Genomic DNA, 19,483 nt, shown 5'->3' on the forward strand with positions numbered 1-19,483 from the left:
GAAGGAGGAAGAGGCACCAACTCCAGGATTATTTCATAAGAAGGGATGGGAAAAGGAAGGCTGCATTCCTGGCACTCAGCCTTAGGACCAGGACTTAATTTTCTTGAAATAATGACACATCACAACCACTGTGCTATCACCATCTCTGTCAACATTTATATAAGTGCTTTACATTTACAAAGCACGTTTATAGTCAGTTTTTACTTGATCCTCGAAACAAAGCCACGAGGCAGGTATTGTTTATCTTTATTTTCAGATGAGGGCAGTGCGGCTCAGAGACATCCACTGGCTTGCCCAAAGTCAACCCACTCAAATCCCAGCTGCCTGGACCTAAATCCAGTGCTCTGACTTCATTCTAAGAGTCTGATTTAGCACCTTGGTTCAATGACAATACTGGTTAAACAGGCTTTGGTGGGTCATTCTGGGAACCTGTCTCACAATTAATATTATTTCTATAAGAAACTGAAGTCAGATAATTATCACATCTCTGTTCAAAACCTTGGCTCCTCATCTCCCACTGAGTAAAAGCCAAAGTCCTACAATGGCTTCCAGAGCCCTACAGGATGGATGGCACACAAGAACAACGATAGGGTCTGGCTCCTGTTACTTCTGCCTTGGGGCCTTTGCACTTACTGTTTCTTCTGCCTGGAACAATCTTTCTCCAGATATAGCTCACATAGCTCATTCCCTCACCTCCTTCAAGTGTTTGTTCAAATGTCACCTTCTCAGTGAGGTTTTCCTTAACAACTCTATTTAAATTTGCAACTCCAGCTTTGAGAGCTCTGTTTATTTTTCTCAGTGCTCACAGCCTTCTAACATACTATATATTTTACTCACTAATTTTGATACTGCCTCTTCCCCCTAAGTAGACTATAAATAAGCTCCAGGAGAGTATATATTATTTGCCTATTCTATTTTGTTCCTGGCTGTTTGTCAGGGGTTGAATTGTGTTCCCCGAAAATATGTGTTGAGTTGGTTACACCATGACTCCCAGTGTTGTGTGGTTGTCCTCCATTTTATGATTGTAGTTTTACATTAAAGAAGACTAGGGTGGGATTGTAACATCACCCTTACCCAGGTCACATCCCTGATCCAATGTAAAAGGAGTTTCCCTGGGATGTGGCGTACACCACCTTTTCTCTCTCAAGAGATTAAAAACGAAAGGGGAAAGAGCAGAGACGGGGACCTCATACCACCAAGAAAGAAGTACCGGGAGCAGAGAGCATCCTTTGGACCTGGGGTTCCTGTGCAGAGAAGCTCCTAGTCCAGGGAAAGATTGACGAGAAAGACCTTCCTCCAGAGCCGACAGAGAGAGAAAGCCTTCCCTCAGAGCTGACACCCTGAACTTGGACTTGTAGCCTACTAGATTGTGAGAAAATAAATTTCTCTTTGTTAAAACCATCCACTTGTGGTATTTCTGTTATAGCAGCACTAGATGACTAATACAAGATTTCTCCAGCACATAGTAAGTGCTCAATAAATATTTGTGGATGAAACAGCGATTGGAAAAATATATCCAATCTGTACATAAGATGGGAGCTTCCTGGAGAGAGATATGGTCATTTTAAGACTAAATCTAATGACAGGATTTGGAAAACACCAGAAAATGAGCATCTGGTGCCTTTGAGGTTCATGCTAGCGTGTGAATTATTATACCTTGTCACTATAAATCATGTTTGTTATCTCTAGTATGGAAAATATTCCCCTGTTTTTTTCTCAGCTAGATATGAAAATTAAATGAAAATACAACTGGAGAGGCACAAAAAGTGTTTTGCTATGCTTTTATCTGTTGCTAAAATAGTTTTTGTTGCTCTCCTGAAGTTTACTTATGTTTGCCAGTATCTCAGTCATTTAGAGCTGCTATAACAGAAATACCACAAATGGATGGCTTTAACAAAGAGAAATTTATTTCTTCAGATTAAAGTAGGCAAAAAGTCCAAATTCAAGGCATCAGCTCCAGGGGAAGGCTCTCTCTCTCTGTTGGCCTTCTCATCAATCTTCCCCTAGACTAGGAGCTTCTCTGTGCAGTGATCCCAGGTACAAAGGACATGCTCTGCTCCCGACACTGCTTTCTTGGTGGTATGAAGTACCTCTTCTTCACTTCCTTCCCTTTCCTTTTATCTCTTCTAAGATAAAATGTGGTGCAGGCCACACTCCAGGGAAACTCCCTTTGCATTGGATCAGGGATGTGACCTTGCTAAGGGTGTATTAATTCCACCCTAACCCTCTCTAACATAAAATTACAACCACAAAATGGGAGACAACCACACAATACTGGGAATCATGGCCTAACCAAGTTGACACATATTTTTGGGGGACACAATTCAATCCATGACATTCTACCCTTTGGCCCCCCAAATTCATGTCCTTGCTACATATAAGACACATTCACCCCATCATATCATAGCAAAAGTCTTAAATCAACTCCAAGTCCAAAATCCAAAAAGTCCTCTTCATCTGTGAAATCTAGAATACAAGTTATCTGCTTCCAAAGTATAATGGCAGAACAGGTACAAGCTAAAACCCAGTGCCATCGAGTCGATTCCGACTCATAGCGACCCTATAGGACAGAGTAGAACTGCCCCATAGAGTTTCCAAGGAGCGCTTGGCGGGTTCGAACTGCCGACCCTTTGGTTGGAGGTACAAGCTAGACATTTCCATTACGACTAGGAGAAATTGGAGGGAAAGAAGGCATAACAGGCACCAAGCAAGTCAGCAGAACACTGCATTAGTCCTTAAGACTTTGTAAACAATCCTCTGTTCTCTGAGGCAATTTACACAATAGTCCTGCCCTCCAGACTCTAGGTATTGGCCACACTCTCCAGTTAGGGTTGCTATGAGTCAGAATCGACTCCACGGCAGCAGGTTTGGTTTTCGCTTTTCTCCAGATTCTGAATGGAGGCCTCTCGGCCCCGGGCTTCACTTCTACCTTCCAGGCCCACTGGGACAGCAACTCTGCTCCCTCAGCTTTAGGTGCACCATTCTCCTAGTCCATCTGAGTGGTGACTCCACCCTTAGAAACGCCAGAGGCCACGGCTCCAGCCTTTGAAAACCCAGAGGTTGTGGCCAGACCTTTTGAGACTGAGGCAGCTTGGCTTTCTGTGTTCCTTGTCTCTTCAGCTTCTGCTTCCTGGTCCCTGGGCCTCTCAGCCCTTGGGCCTCATGCCTACATCTGCCCTGCTGGGGCAAGTGTTTCAAAGCTCAATAGCTCCACTGATAAGTGCTTGGAAGTATCCCCACTCCACCAGGAAGCCTCCTGCCCACAGGCACTCAGCTCTCTGGCTCCATGGGGCAGCAAGCCTAGCTCTACTGATAAGCGCCCAGAGGCAGCCAGGTATCTGAAGAGACAGTTTGCTACAGGCACTCAGGTCTCTGGCTCTGTGGGTCAGCAAGCCTAGCTCCACTGATAAGCACCCGGAGGCAACCAGGTATTTGAAGAGACAGTTTGCTACAAAGAACCAGGTCCTTGGTGTGCTTGTATCAAACTCTTAGCTTTCAAAATTTTGAGTTAGGTCCTGAAAGGTGACTCAGCTGACCCAACCTATATATCTGGAAAGTTAAGAATGTTCTACAACATACGTTACGCTTTCCTTAAAGACCCATGTTAATTTCCGTGTATGGGAAGGAACAGGTCTACAAATAGCAACCCAGACACTCTACTGATCTTTGAACGTACAGGAATAGGGGAAAGGCTAGTTGGTTTCCAACCATTTATAGAAAGGTAAACAAAGGTCACGAGCCATCCATCCTCACCACTCCCCCAAATTTAAAATCTCCAAGTGCAATAAAACATTTTACCAATATGGTTGAGGAATTGAAGCTGCAGAATGAACAAGTAAAAACCTGGGAATTACAAGACCGGAGCTCAGTCTAAGTTTCAGCATGACTTACTGTTGCAAGCTTGGCAAGTGTCTACCTAGTAAACTTGTTCCTTTATTGGAAAGACACTCATACTTCACCTTTGTATGGTAATTTAACTTCCAACAGCATTTTTATATCTATCACAATTTTATTCCCATAAAATGTCAGTTTAGTTAATAGATTATGTCCTTGAACATGTTTTCTTAATCCCTATTTCTTCATCTATAAAATGGAGAAACTTTTTTAACTGTGTTAGGGTTGTTGAGAGGATTAAGTGTGGTAATGCATATAAAAGGCCTGGCACACAGTAAATGAGCAATAAATGTTGGCTAATATTGTTTTTTAGTTTTTATTATAGTGAAACTTATGTAAGCATGTGGTAAATCTGCAAACAATACAAAAAGGCATTGAATGGAAGGTGAGCCTCCCTCCCACCATGGACTCCTGAAACTATGCCCTAAGCATACTGATGAGACTACTTTCTTATACTGTCATTATTTAAATTTTTACCAATTATTATTATTATACTGGAGTGGGTTATAAGATTAAAAATCTCCTGATAGTCAGGTTTTTATTGCCCACAGTTATTTTAGACAAGACTATTTGATCAGTGCTGTACATGAATCTGCTGTCTTGTGAGAGTCATCTACTGCCCAAACACTAGTGCAATAAAAGCAAAGGCTGGTCTTAAGTTTCATTTCTCTTTGCCTTCCCATAATCTGAACAGATAGCAAGTTGAGCAACACGCTGGTAAGTGAGGAAAGAGAAGCAAGAGATATAGATAAACCAAAATTGAGAATGTACTTAACCCATAGGGCTTGTTTTAACACATGAATGAGTCTAAACAAGATGAGTGGAGAGCACTGGGACGCAAGCCTGGTTTGATAAATCCTGTAAGACAAACTTTTTTTGCTTTTTGGTGATGAGGGAAGAATAATTAACTAATTAATGATCATTTTAAACTTCTCTCTCCATCAAAAATTCGTAAATCAAGGCACATTTTGGAATAAAGGCTTTCAAACTTACATTTGTGGAGGCTAAAGTTCCCTCAAGTTTTGCTTCCTTGATTTTTTAGAAAAATGAAATGTTAGCGCTGGTAGGCCTTTGGGATTATCTGATTAACCTCTTCACTCCCACGATTAGGAAAGCGAGGCCCAAAGAATTTAGAAGACCTGTTCAACAGAGCTATGTTTTCTATTTGCTGTGCCTTGGCTCCCCCTGGATGGTGAACTTCTTGGGGCCAGATTATGTCTTACTTCTAACTGTAGGGACACCTAATATATTGCTCTTGACATGATGGTTATCTTACAAATATTTGATAAGTTCTTACATTCAGTGGCATATAAATAGTATATATGAGGTTTGCTTGGTCACTATCAGCAGGGGTTAGTTACCAGTGGTAACTCATTGTGCAATATAACTGTGGCAAAGTGAAAAAAATCTTATTCAAAGATGCCAAGGGTCAAAGCTGCCATTTTGACTTTAAAGATAGGACAGAGGGAGAGAATTATGGTTAGATTTTTCCCATGTAATGACATGGCTTTGAAACACTTGGCACAGTGCTCAGGGTCCACAATAATCAATGGCACTGTGTGTATTGTCAATGTTACTATACTAGATTGTACAGTTTAGCTAAAAGTAAAACCTGAGAGGACAAAATAGAGAATGATTTATTTCAAGTCCTTGCCTCATTGCTCTTGGTCTCTAGCAGCTTTGCTCTAATAGAAAGCAACACTCCCCACCACCCCAATTGGTGATGCCTTTTTGGTGACAACTGGCAAATACGGTGGTGATACTTGTGGTTTGAGGCTTTCTCTACTACTGCAAAATGATACCTATTTTAAGGTAACTGTAGTATCAGTACTTAACAGAATACTTAACTGTCTTTATAAATGAGTGTGGTGATTCACTTGTGTTAAAACACATTTTAGAAAACACCTCCTTTACAAAGGTCAACCCCAGATCTCCATCAAATACCCACATTTGTTTACAACTACGCTCTCCAGTCATCTTCTCTTTAGTCAAGCTAGTCTTGCCATTCAATCATTAGTGCATATCAGGTGCTATCAAGAAAGGATACAGACATGAACAAGACCTGGCTTAGTGCTGGGAAAACACAGCTGAATTTTCAGCTCATTAGTCATTAGTAATTAAGCCTTAGGCCCTTATCATCCATTAGCAAAGCTAGTTTGGTGCAGCTGTCACTGTCTCCCTTTTTTTTGTTTCTATTAGTGGCTTTCTTTTTCTGATTGTCTTTTCCTGTCCTGACTCCTTTCTTTTAACTATTTAGTGAAAAACTTACCATCTGCCAGGCACTCTTCTGGGAGCTGCAGGATACCTCAGTGAATTAAACAGACAAAAATCCTTGTCTACAGGGAGTTTACATTTGAATGGGGGCAGAAACAATACATAAGATACAAATAATAATACGGCTAATGGTAATAAGTGCAGTAGAGTAAAATAAAGCAAGTAGAGGGATGAAGGGTTTCACATGGAAGGTAGAGATTATAATTTTAAATATGGTGATCAGGGAAGATCTCACTAAGACATGTAAAGTAGATGAGGGATGACTCAAATGGATGCCTAAAATATACCCGATAGACAGAAGGGACAGACAGTGCATAGATCCTGGGGTAGGCGCAAAGGGCAAATCTGCATGATAGCTATAGAACCATAATTTTTTAGAAAATAGACTTCATTTGGAATTATTTAGATTTACAGAAAAGTTACAAAGATAGTTCCCATATACCCTTCTCCCAGCTTGCTCTAATGCTAACAACTTACATAACCATGGTGCCTTTCTTTGTCAAAACTAAAAAGTTAACACTGTGAGTCACAATTTTGAAGCTAAGAAAAGTGTGACCATTAGGGGTAAATTTATTTCCCATTTATTTGCCCACAGGTACCATAACAAGTTGGTTGTCGAGTGAGTATCACAATTCAGGAATCCTATCAGTTCAGTCATCTTTCTATTCAAATCCCAATGACAGAAACACTTCCAAACATTCATTTTCAAAATGCTCTTTCTGTAGTGTGGGTTTCTCTTAAAAATAAACCACCAAAAACCAGTAGCCATTGAACTGATTCCAACTCATGCTGGCCCCATATGTGCCCACTAGAACTGTGCTCCACGGGGTTTTCATCGCTGTAGCCTTTTGGAAGCAGATTGCCAGGCCTTTTTTCCCAGGGACCTCTGGGTGGGTTTGAATTGCCAACCTTTTCGTTAGTAGTCAAGCACTTAACTGTGCCACCAGGGACTCTTCTTTTAAGAATAGCTACTTTCAAGGATACAAACCATAACTAACAACACACAAAATTCAGATGATAAGCTAGATAACTGGGAGCTTCTAAAAATTAAATACTTATGCTCAACAAAAGACTTCACCGAAAGAGTAAAAAGAGAACTTACAGACTGGAAAAAATCTTTGGCTATCACAAATCTGACAAAGGTCTAATCTCTAAAATCTATAGGAAAACCCGACACCTCTACAACAAAAAGACAAATAATCCAATTAAAAAATGGCAAAGGAAATGAACAGACACTTCACAAAGAAGACATTCAGGTGGCTAACAGACACATGAGGAAATGCTGGAGCTCACTAGCCATTAGAGAAATGCAAATCAAAACCACAATGAGATACCATCTCAGCCTGGCATTACTGGCACAAATCAAAAAAGCAGGAAATAACAAATGTTGGAGAGGATATGGGGAGACTGGAACTCTTCTGCACTGCTGGTGGGAATGTAAAATGATACAAACATTTTGGAAAATGATATGGCTCTTCCTTAGAAAGCTAGAAATAGAAATACTATATGATCCAGCAATCCCACTCCTAGGAATATATCCTAGAGAAATAAGGCCTGTCACACGAGTAGACATATGCACACCCATGTTCATTGTTCACAATAGCAAAAGATGGAAACAACCTAGATGCCCATCAATGGATAAATGGATAAACAAATTATGGTACATACATACAATGGAGTACTACACAATGATAAAGAACAATGTTGAATCCACAAAGCATCTCACAACATGGGTGATTGCCTTATTTCACTCAGCATAATCTGGAGGACATTATGCTGAGTGAAATAAGTCAATCACAAAAGAGCATATGCTGTATGAGGCCACTACTATAAAAACTCCTGAAAAGGTTTACACACAAAAAGGAACAATCTTTGATGGTTACAAGGGAGGGGAGGGGAGGGAATGGAAAAAACACTAGACAACAGATCAGCGATAACTTTGGTGAACGGTACGACAGTACACAATAGTGGGGAAGCCAGCACAACTTGTACAAGGGAAGGTTATGGAAGCTCCATAGACATATCCAAACTCCCTGAGGGACTGAACTGCTGGGCTGAGGGCTGTAAGGACCAAGGTCTGGGGGACTCTCTAGCTCAATTGGCATAATATAGTTTATAAAGAAAATGTCCTACTGTCTACTTTGGTGAGTAGCGTCTGGGGTCTTCAAAGCCTGTGAGTGGCCATCTAAGATACTCCACTGGTCTCACCCCTTTGGGAGTAAGGGAGGATGAAGAAAACTAAAGACACAAGAGAAAGATTAGTCCAAAGGACTACGGACTAGAACTACCACGGTCTCCACCACACTGAGTCCAGTACAACTAGATGGTGCCCAGCTACCACCAGTGACTACTCTGACAGGGGTCGTAATAGAGGGTCCTGGCCAGAGCTGGAGAAAAATGTAGAAAAAATTCTAACACAAAAAAAGACCAGACTTACTGGCCTGACAGAGACTAGAGAAACTCTGAGAGTATGGCCTCTGGACACCCATTTAGCTCAGTAATGAAGTCACTCCTGAGGTTCACCTTTCATCTACAGATGAGAGAGGCCCATAAAATAAAATGATACTAAAGGGGCACACCAGCCCAGGGGAAGGACTAGAAGGCAGGAGGTGACAGGAAAGCTGGTAATAAGGAACCCAAGGTCGAGAAGGGAGAGTGTTGACATGTCGTGGGGCTGTTAACCAATGTCATAAAACAATATGTGTACTAACTATTTAATGAGAAGGTAGTTTGTTCTGTAAACCTTCACCTAAAGCACACACACACAAAAAAAATCCAGAAGAATCTACATGGCAAGTTGGAATTCGGGGAAGTAGAATTGGAGTAAAAGGCCCTTTTAACTTTCTACATGTCTCTATAGCTTTGGTTTATATAATTTTTATTATTAAAGTGCAATTTTAAACCTGTGCACCAATACTCCTTTGTAGCACTTTTCATAAAAACCAGAAGGTGGAAACCAGCGAACTGTCCATCAACAGATGAAGGGATAAACAAAATGTGGTCTATACACACAATGGACTACTAGCTGGCCATAAAGAGAAATGAAGTCCTGATGCATGCTGCAACATGGATGAACCCTGACAACATCATGCGGACAGAAATCAGTCAGTCACAAAAGGACAAATACTGTAGGATCTCATTTGTATGAAATAGGCAAACACATAGAAATCAAAGTTCATTAATGGTTACGGGGTGGGAGTGAGGGGCAAGGGGGATGTTTTTGCCTAGGGGGCACTGGGTTTCTGTTACTGGCGGTGGAACAATTTGGAAAAAGATATTGAGAATGACTGCACAACTGGAAGAATGTAATCAAGGTCACTGAACTGTATGTGTATAAATTGTCAAACCGGTGTATCTTTTGTTGTGTATATTTTCACTGCAATAAAAAAAAGCAAAAAAATAAAAATAGTTACTTTCAAACTTATCTTTAAACAGTCACCTTTACTTTGAAGGGGCAGAGAAAAATTATGTTTATTTTTTTTTTTAGTCTCTGCCAGATACCGTACTGCTGGCAAACACTCAGCACAGAAAAGGTCTGCACGTTTGGAACATTTGTCTTTTTGTAACAAGTTCGTTGTCAGCAAACTAGTGGAAGTCTGTGCGGTTTAACAGATTCCTATGGCTTCCTCTTGCCCAAACCTAGTTCCTATCTGAATAATCAAATATTGCTGCAGTTCCTCAAACTTTCCTACCCCAAATCATTCATTCATCTAACAAATGTTCATAAGGCAAATATTATATGTCAGGTACTGCCAGGGGCTTCATATCCTTCTGGGGGGGGGGGGGGCGGGGGCGGTGCTGGCTAAGAATGAAATGATTCCAGGACAGGAAAGTGAGTGGAACAATGCGTTATGTGCAGCACGAACCCACCACGGAGAGGGTGGGGAGGGGGGAGGCTTCCCAGGAGAGGTCGCTTTGAGCTCGGCACGGGCATCATCTGTGAGCTGGTCAGAAGTGCAGGCTCATAGACCCCACCCTGACCTACTGAGTCAGAATCTCTGGTGATAAGGCCCAGAAAGTTAAAAAAAAAAAAAAAAAGAAAAGTGTTTTAATAAGCTCTCCCTGCTGATTCTTACGCATGTTAAAGTTTGAGAACTACTGGGGCAGAGAATCAGATTAGGCATGCAACAAGACCTATAGAACTCCAACAGCTGATCTGAAAAAGCTGATCCATGGATAACAAATTGTAGAAGATCTTAGCTTTTATAGCTGGCTGGGCCTACTCTTTAAACTCAAAAACAACCAGAAGACATCCAGTTGTATAAAATGTTATCATAGAAAACATAAAGCAAAACAGGTGACTTCTAAGAAGTTGCCTTACGAGCCAGGCCCTGTTGTGTCTATAAATCAAGATCACATTTATTTTTGAGAAGGGAACGGCATGTGTTGTCTGTGTGGGTTACCAGCACACCTAATTATAGCAGCATCCACATCGCTGGTGATAGGAGATATGGTCTCCTGCTCAGGGAGATTATCTCGCGGCTGAACAGTTATGAGCCAATTTAAACAAAACAGAACCGACTTACCTCATTCTTCAATCATCACTAATTAAATACACCCTCTGCAAGAGGCAGGCAAGGCCTTTGCTTTCTTTTAAATTTGCAAAGAAGCCCTGGACTGAAGGCTGCTCAGAGGTCATTTCTGCTTATGAATGCACAATGGGGGTGCAGCTTCCAGGGCCTTCAGAAACAGCATGACTGAAAGCACCAAAGCGGAGTGTGGAAGCCCGCTACCTCAATACACAGAACACTGAGCTCTGGGCTATCTTCCTCCTCCCCTTCTTCCCTCTCCTCTAAACCCCTGATGCTTACTGAATGGGACTGGTAGGGATGGAGCTAGTAAGGCCTATTGTTGGTTGCTACCATTTTACTGAGCACCTATGGGTTAGGTCATCACCCATCTGTCAGTCTGTTGTACTCTGGTGGTTTAAGCTATGCTGTTGGTATTTGAAATACTAGCAGGGTCACCAATGGTGGAGAGGTTTCAGCAGAGCTTACAGGATAAGACAGACTAGGAAGAAAGGCCTGGTTATCTACTTATGAAAATTAGCCAGTGAAAACCCTACGGATCACAACAGAACATTGACTAGCTTGCTTTGGACACATCATCAGGAAGGATCAATTGCTAGAGGATGACATCATGTTTGGTAAAGTAGGGGGTCAGCAAGGGCAAAGGAGAAACTTGGTGAGATGGATTGGGACAATAGCTGCAATCATGGACTCGAACATGCTAACAATTGTGAGGATGATGCAGGACCTGGCAACATTTCATTCTGCTTTGCATAAGGTCACATGCTTTGGAGTAGATTCAATGGCAGCCATCTTTTTATCTGTCCATGGGCTAAGCACTATTCCAACAACTATAATAATAATAGTTACCTCTTCTATCACCCTCACTTCCTAAGAGTCACTGAATGTTTACATGTATCATATAATTTAATTTAAAATAATCCTGTGCTTTGGGTGTTATTATTATATACCCATTTTATAAATGAAGAAACTGAGCGCAGAGTGATTAAGATAGTTGCCCAGGGTACGAATTCTTAACTGCCAAGTTATATTGTCTCACCAGGTACTTTACATTCGTTATTTAATTTCTTACTCAAAACAACCTTAAAAGACAGCCATCAGGAGCAGATTATCCAACAGGCAAGGTAAGTACAGTGCTTACCTTGCTTGTTGGATAGTCTACCCCTAATAGTCATTATTAGCTCCATGATGCAGATGAAGAAATTGAGGATCAGGGAGATTATAATTTGCCCACGGCCTCCTAACAAATAAGTAAGAGGGTCAGTATTGAACCTGGCGTGAAGCCCCCTTCCTTCCCTCACCCCATACTGCTGCTGGCTAAAACAGGCTTCCATAACAGAAAATGGCCCTGTTTGATTCAAGGTAGTTCATTTCTGTGAGCTGCACCCAAAAGTGGCTCAGGTTACAAAAGGATGCAGCTCTCCAGGAAGGTGATACTGTGACAAAACTAGGGTCACAGGTCTCTGGAGGAGTGTGAAAAACAGATGGCTAATGAGTTTACCAATGTCTTGGGAGAAATGAGGACTTGGGAAGAAAGGTGAGGCTACTTCTCCCTCCCTCCCCAGCCCCCCATCAGCAGACCTTGCCCACAGCTTTTCTGGTTGTGAAGCTGCCCTTTCAGGCAGGCTCTCACCTTGCATTTGTGAGCATGTTGGCTGGGGCTAGGGGTACAGCCTGTCGTTGCAGGCCAGAAGCTAATGGTTCCCTCATGGGCTGTGATTTCAGCTGCTTGCTGCTCCAGCCAAGTGAGCTGTTAAGACCAGAGAGAACAGACTTCTTGCCATGCTATTGTTCTCAGAAATCTAGGCCGATGGAAACAGAATAAACTTTCAGCCAAGGCTAAGCCTGACCACACACACACACACACACACACAAACACACACACACACATTTGTCAATGAAGCCAAATGTATTCTTGACTAATGATTAGCGGGACTTTCCAAGAATCTGGCAAAATAACACTTGAAAGAGTTTTAACCCAGCCTTAAGATTAATGACAGCTATTACCCTCCTTATATTTTCACTTTCGTCAAAATAATTAATAGAGAAACATAAGGGGATTTTCCTTAGGGGGTTTCTCAGAAGGGGTCTGAGCACGTTATCCATTGCTAAGTTTGTAGTGCTAAAGAGAAACAACAAATATGTGTGTGTATGTATATATGTATATATACATATACACATATATATAATTGCTGTGTGCTGTTGAGTCAATTCCAACTCATAGCAACACCATGTGGCAGAGTAGACGTGCCCCACAGAGTTTTCTAGGCTGTAATCTTTATAGATGCAGATTGCCAGGTCTTCCTCCCTAGGAGTCACTGGTGGGTTTGAACCACCAGCCTTTCAGTTGGCAGCTGAGTACTTAACCACTGTGCCACCAGGGCTCCATATATATACCCGCTACCATCGAGTTGATCGCGACTTATAGTGGATTTGAACTGCTGACATTTTGGTTAGCAGCTGTAGCTCTTAACTAGTACACCACCAGAGTTTCCATATATATATATGTATGACAGCACTGGGTGTTTTTATATGTATATATAAAAATATATATTTATATAAAGTATATATAAATATATACACACACATCATTACAGACCTTCCTACATTTGTGGAGGGGAACTATAAGGGAAAAGAAATAATGATTAGCTCAATTTGATAATTCACTGAATTTATCTGGTGTTGAGAAGGCCCGGCAAAATGTACTTCTGAATAATTTTTTTTTTAATAAAATTTTATACAATTTTAATCAGCACTCATTATGACAAATTTTAATGGCCTGCTAATAAAATTTCCCAGTGCAGTAAGATGTGCTAATGTAGCCCCAGTGCTTAGCAGTGTTGCACAGGGCTGAGGGACAATGACTACCTATCAAGCAACCGTCTTACTAGGTCCCTTCCAGCTTACCACTTTGAAAATGAATGATGATGCTGCCAGTGCCACGTACTTTGGTAGCAGTATCCATAAATCCTCCCAACAATGCCACCAAGTAGTTAAAATTGGAGCTCTGGTGGCGCAGTGGTTAAGAGTTTGGCTGCTAATCAAAGCGTTAGCAGTTGGAATCTACCAGCTGCTCCTTGGAAACCCTACAGTGAAGTTCAACTCTGTCCTATAGGGTTGTTATGAGTCAGAATCGACTTGATGGCAATGGGTTTGGTTTTAGTTAAAATTACTACACTTACATTACAGAGCCCTGGTGGCGCAGTGGTTAAAATGATCAACTGCTAACCAAAAGGTCAGTGGTTCAAAACCACCAGCAGCTCCTCAGGAGAAAGATGCGGCAGTCTGCTTCTGTAGAGATTTACAGCCTTGGAAACTCATCATGAGTAGGAATCGACTAGATGGCAGTGGGTTTTGGATATTACGCGTGAGGAAAATGAGGGTTAATGAGGCTAAGTAACATACCCCAGTCACACTGCCGGAGAGTGAGTGGTAGAGTTGGGATTCTAAATGAGGTCTCCTTGGTTCCAGAGTCTGAATTCTTAATCACTGTTCTAAACTGCCTGTCTATAGTTAGCAGTTGGTTTGAAACGGTAAACTTGAATTCGTGCCTGAAGTAAAGAGAAAGAGTTCTTGAGGCTGCTTCGGCACCTATTTTTGACAAGCATGTAGCAAGAAAGCAATGTTTGTTTAACTCCACATTCCAGTGGAGGTCTAATTTTTGGCGACATGGCCCTTCAGAACTCACCACTGGTGATCCTAAAATGATGCCAAAGTTTATCTGTAAGTTCCTTTTTTGGGAGCCAGAGAACAGATTTTTCAATAAAAACTTTCTTACAAAATAGTAATGAGGTTCTCAGACTGGTTCATAAAAACCAGTTTAGTTTATAATTAAGATAATGTCTATTTGCAGTGATAAACTAGTAATTAAGACAGGTGGAAAAGAGTACCATTCAATAAGATGTAATTTATAAAATTAAGTTTGGTGTACAAGGAAATACAAACCAAACACAGAAAAGATTGTGTAAAATCTGAAGGAAACTTCTGGATGCTTTTAGAAAGGTTTTCGATACAAGTAACACTGGTCCTTTAGTTTCAATTTCCCTTCAAAACCTGGCTTGCCTGTTCTCAGTTCCTTAGACTCAGGTGGTATTATGGGCACCCTCATACTTGACACCATCATTAGATTGATCTGGTGCACATTTAGGACAAAAGACGAGAGAGAGAAGGGAAGGCGGAGGAGAGCATTTCCCAGTGGGCGCTGGGCTGGCACGGGGCGACGACAGGAGATGAAGGGGCAACAGGAGGGGGCAGCAAGGTGGATGTGTGCATATGGATGAGAAATTATACATGTGAACTCTACGTGGGGAACAAGGACACGAGAGAAGGACAACGTGTGTGCACACCTCTTGAGGAGGAAGTGCAGCTGTGGGGAGAAGTCAGTCAGGAATGCATGTGTGTGTACATGACAATGCCTGTGTGATGGTTTATTTGTAAGCTTCGTTGTTCACTTATTCGACTTATCTTTGTGCCCAGCACGCCAGTGCTAGGTGCTAGAGATGCAAAGGTAAACTGACAGATAAAGTTCAAGTCCTCATGGAGTTCACATTTTAGTGGAGAAAACAGATAATAAATAAAACAATAGACTGGTAACTGCTGTTCTTATTAGTCATCATCGAGTCAGCCCTTGACTCATGGCAACCCCATGAACACTGGGACTGAACCACTGTGATCCACAGGGTTTTCACTGGCTGATTTTCAGAAGATTGCCAGGTCTTTCTTCCTAGTCCATCTTAGTCTGGAAGCGCTGCTAAAACCTGTTCAGCACCATAGCAACATGCAATCTACCACTGACAGACGAGTGGTGGCTATGCTCCAGGTGCATTTGCTAGGATGGAAATACTCAAGGCACTCAGAGAATAAATAACAGGGACAGCAATCTGAAAGGGAAGTCTCCTGGAGGAAATGCTATTTAAGCCAACATATACAGAATGAGAAAGAGCTGGAAGAATAGGCTCCAGGTAGAGAGACCAGGAAGAGCCAAGGAGCAGGAGAGGAAAAGAACTGGACAGAAGGCCAATGTGACCGGAGCTCTATGATTAAGAGGGAGAGAGAGTACATGGTGTGGGAAGAAGTAGGCAGAGGCAAGTTCAGGAGAGACCTTCAGGGCCAAGCTGAGGAGTTAGAATTTAATTCTAAGTGCAGTGCAGAGCCACTGGGGGCTTCTAGTGGAGGAGGTGACATGGCCAGAGGAACTTCTATAAAGATCACCTGGCTATTGGGAAAAGAATGTATCAGAGGGTGAGGAGTGGCTGACTTATCATGGCGGCACCTGGTCCTTCCATTCCCTGTTATGGGCACACACAGACTGACCAATAAGACTGACACTTGCCATTTGGCCCTTTAGAGCTGGAAGAAAACTCAGAGATGCTAGTAATGTAGTTCTGAGGCTTTTGGATTTCACAGAGAAATAGAACGCAAAATGGGGGAGTCACAGAATATTGTAACTTTCTATTTTGCTAAGCCAAGTAAAGACTCAGTTATCATCTTTGATCATTTCATTTTATAAAAGAAGATATGTTAAAATCAAAAATATAAAGATACAATCTCAGAAAAAAAAAAAGATTGTATAGAAAGCATACTTTCCTTGTATTTTCCCCATTTTGCTTTAGGGCCAATGAAAACCTCATTATATATTGGGTACAAAATCACAGACCAGAACTCAGAACATCAGTATTTAGGAACCATGGATCCTATTCTCTATCCTATCTCACAAATGAGAAAACTTGAGCTTCAGGAGGCACACGGCTTCCACAGGGTGCTAAGGTAAGTTCAAGGCAGAAAGCCTAGGCAGGCCTCTGTCTCTCTCTCTCTTTTTTTTTTTTTTTTTGTGCTTTAAGTGAAAATTTACCAATCAAGTCGGACTCTCATACAAAAGTTTATGAACACCTTACTATACACTCCTAATTACTCTCCCCCTAATGAGATAGCCCACTCCTTTCCCTCCACACTCTCTTTTCGTGTCCATTCGGCCAGCTTCTGACCCCCTCTACGCCCTCATCTCTCCTTTAGACAGGAGATGCCAACATAGTCTCATGTGTCTACTTGAACCAAGAAGCCCATTCTTCCCCAGTATCATTTTCTATCCTATAGTCCAGTCCAATCCCTGTCTGAAGAGCTGACTTCGGGAATGGTTCCTGTCTTGGGCTAACAGAAGGTCTGGGGATCGTGACCTCCGGGGTCATTCTAGTCACAGTCAGACCATTAAGTCTGGTCTTTTTATGAGAATTTGAGGTCTGCATCCCACTGCTCTCCTGCTCCCTCAGGGGTTCTCTGTTGTGTTCCCTGTCAGGGGAGTCATCGGTTGTAGTCAGATACCATCTAGTTCTTCTGGTCTCAGGCTGATGGAATCTCTGGTTTATGGGGCCCTTTCTGTCTCTTGGGCTCGTGATTACCTTGTGTCTTTGGTGTCCTTCATTCTCCTTTGCTCCAGGTGGGTTGAGACCAATTTATGCATCTTAGATGGCCGCTTGCTAGCGTTTAAGACCCCAGACACCACTCTCCAAAGTGGGATGCAGAATGTTTTCTTAATAGATTTTATTATGCCAATTGACTTAGATGTCCCCTGAAGCCATGGTCCCCAAACCCCTGCCCCTGCTATGCTGGCCTTCGAAGCATTCAGTTTATTCAGGAAACTGCTTTTGGTTTGGTCCAGTTGTGCTGACCTCTCCTGTATTGTGTGTTGTCTTTCCCTTCACATCAAATAGTCCTTATCTACTATCTAATTAGTAAAAGCCCTCTCCCTCCCTCTCTCCCCCTTCTCATAACCATCAAAGAATATTCTCTTCTCACTATGAGTTGGGATTGACTCGACGGCACTGGCTGGTTGGCTTTTTCTGTTTAAACTATTTCTTGCGTTCATGTAATAGTGGTCTTATACATTATTTGTCCTTTTGCAACTGACTTATTTCACTCAGTATAATGCCTTCCAGATTCATCCATGTTATGGAATGTTTCACAGATTCATCATTGTTCTTTACTGGTGCATAATATTCCATTGTGTGAATATACTATAACTGATTTATCTATTCATCTGTTGATGGGCACCTTGGTTGCTTCCATCTTTTTGCTATTGTAAACAGTGCTGCAGTGAACATGGGTGTGCATATATCTGTTTGTGTAAAGGCTCTTATTTCTCTAGGATATATTGCAAGGAGTGGGATTGCTGGATCATAAGGTAGTTCTATTTCTAATTTTTTAAGGAAGCGCCAAATCGATTTCTAAAGTGGTTGTACCATTTTACATTCCCACCAGCAGTGTATAAGTGTTCCAGTCCCTCCACAACCTCTCTGACATTTATTATTTTGTGTATTTTGGACTAATGCCAGCCTTTTTGGAGTGAGATGGAATCTCACTGTAGTTTAGATCTGCATTTCCCTGATGGCTAATGATCGTGAGCATTTCCTCATGTATCTGTTAGCTACCTGAATGTCTTCTTTAGCAAAGTGTCTGTTCATATCCTTTGCTCATTTTTTGATTGGGTTATTTGCCTTCTTTGTGGTTGAGTTTTTGCTGTATCTTGTAGATTTTAGAGATCAGATGCTGATCGGAAACGTCATAGCTAAAAACTTTTTCTCAGTCTGTAGATAATCTTTTTACTCTTTTGGTGAAGTCTTTGGATAAGCATAGGTGTTTGATTTTTAGGAGCTCCCAGTTATCTGGTTTCTGCACTGTTAGTAACGTTTCGTATACTGTTTATGCCCTGTATTAGGACTCCTAGCATTGTCCCTATTTTTTCTTCTGTGACCTTTATCACTTTAAATTTTATATTTAGGTCTTTAATTCATTTTGAGTTTGTTTTTGTGCATGGTGTGAGGTATGGGTCTTGTTTCATTTTTTCACAGATGGATATCCAGTTATGCCAGCACCATTTATTAAAAAGACTGTCTTTTCCCCATTTAACTGACTTTGAGGCCTCAGTCTCTTGATTGAAGTTAATTTTAACACATCACTGTGCTGAATATTTTAGCTTATTTCTTTTACTTTGCCGGGGTTCAATACTGTAGCATCTATTCCTGTCTAGCGGGGAGTCTGCTGGACATATTCATTTCCCTGCCAGTATTGCTGAAAGCTAAGGCACCTCTTAGGAAACAAGCACAAAGCAAAACAGCTCTCAGCCTAGAGACCAACAAAATGGAATCCTTTTCTTTATAAAGAAGAGTCAGATGAGTCTTACCTGATCTTCAGATATGCTGCAACTCCAAACACCAACAACACCACGGCAATGACTGTCACGGTAATGGCGGCGATGCTGCCTGTGAAGAGGGAAGGCACAGAAAACAAGATGAAAGAGAGAGTTTAATGCCTTTGGGGGGCACAATCCACAATCCTTTTCTGCCTGACCCATCTTTTCTCTGACACAGGAAAAGGTTTATTTATTTCAGATTGTTCTTCATAAAAGTCAGAGCTAGGATAAAACCCAGGATCTTAATTTGCTTATCAAAATGCTTTTTATGCCAGGCGAGGTTTGGTAAATAGCCAGTATTTATGAAGACTTTTGGCTGGCCTGGAATACAGAGAACAGTACATTGTACTATTTGATTATCTCTTTAAAAATGACCAGCCTGTTATTGTTACTGCTGCTTTCGTTGTTCGCAGAGGTAGGGGACTTAAAACCTCTTGATGTTCTATTTCCTTTTTCTATAGGCTCTGGCTTATATTTCAACCACTTGTGAAATACTGGGAGACTCAGGATGTTTCACTGAAGAGCCACTACAAGGTAATGAGGCTGGTATTTTAATAAACAAGAACCACACAGCTATATCAATAGCATCTACTTCGAAAGT

At 41.5% G+C, this 19,483-nt stretch overlaps 1 protein-coding gene across 1 annotated transcript in view; it reads right to left on the reverse strand.

The window, feature by feature from the left end:
• The window catches only part of PARM1 (prostate androgen-regulated mucin-like protein 1), a 122,778-nt gene that overhangs the window by 3,816 nt on the left and 99,479 nt on the right, over positions 1–19,483 (reverse strand). Inside the window, exon 3 of the mRNA XM_049885995.1 lies at positions 18,874–18,952. Coding sequence (XP_049741952.1) covers positions 18,874–18,952 — 79 coding nt within the window. The remainder of the gene's footprint in view (positions 1–18,873; positions 18,953–19,483) is intronic.

Source organism: Elephas maximus, chromosome 5 (assembly GCF_024166365.1).
Source record: "Elephas maximus indicus isolate mEleMax1 chromosome 5, mEleMax1 primary haplotype, whole genome shotgun sequence".
Classification (NCBI taxonomy): domain Eukaryota; kingdom Metazoa; phylum Chordata; class Mammalia; order Proboscidea; family Elephantidae; genus Elephas; species Elephas maximus.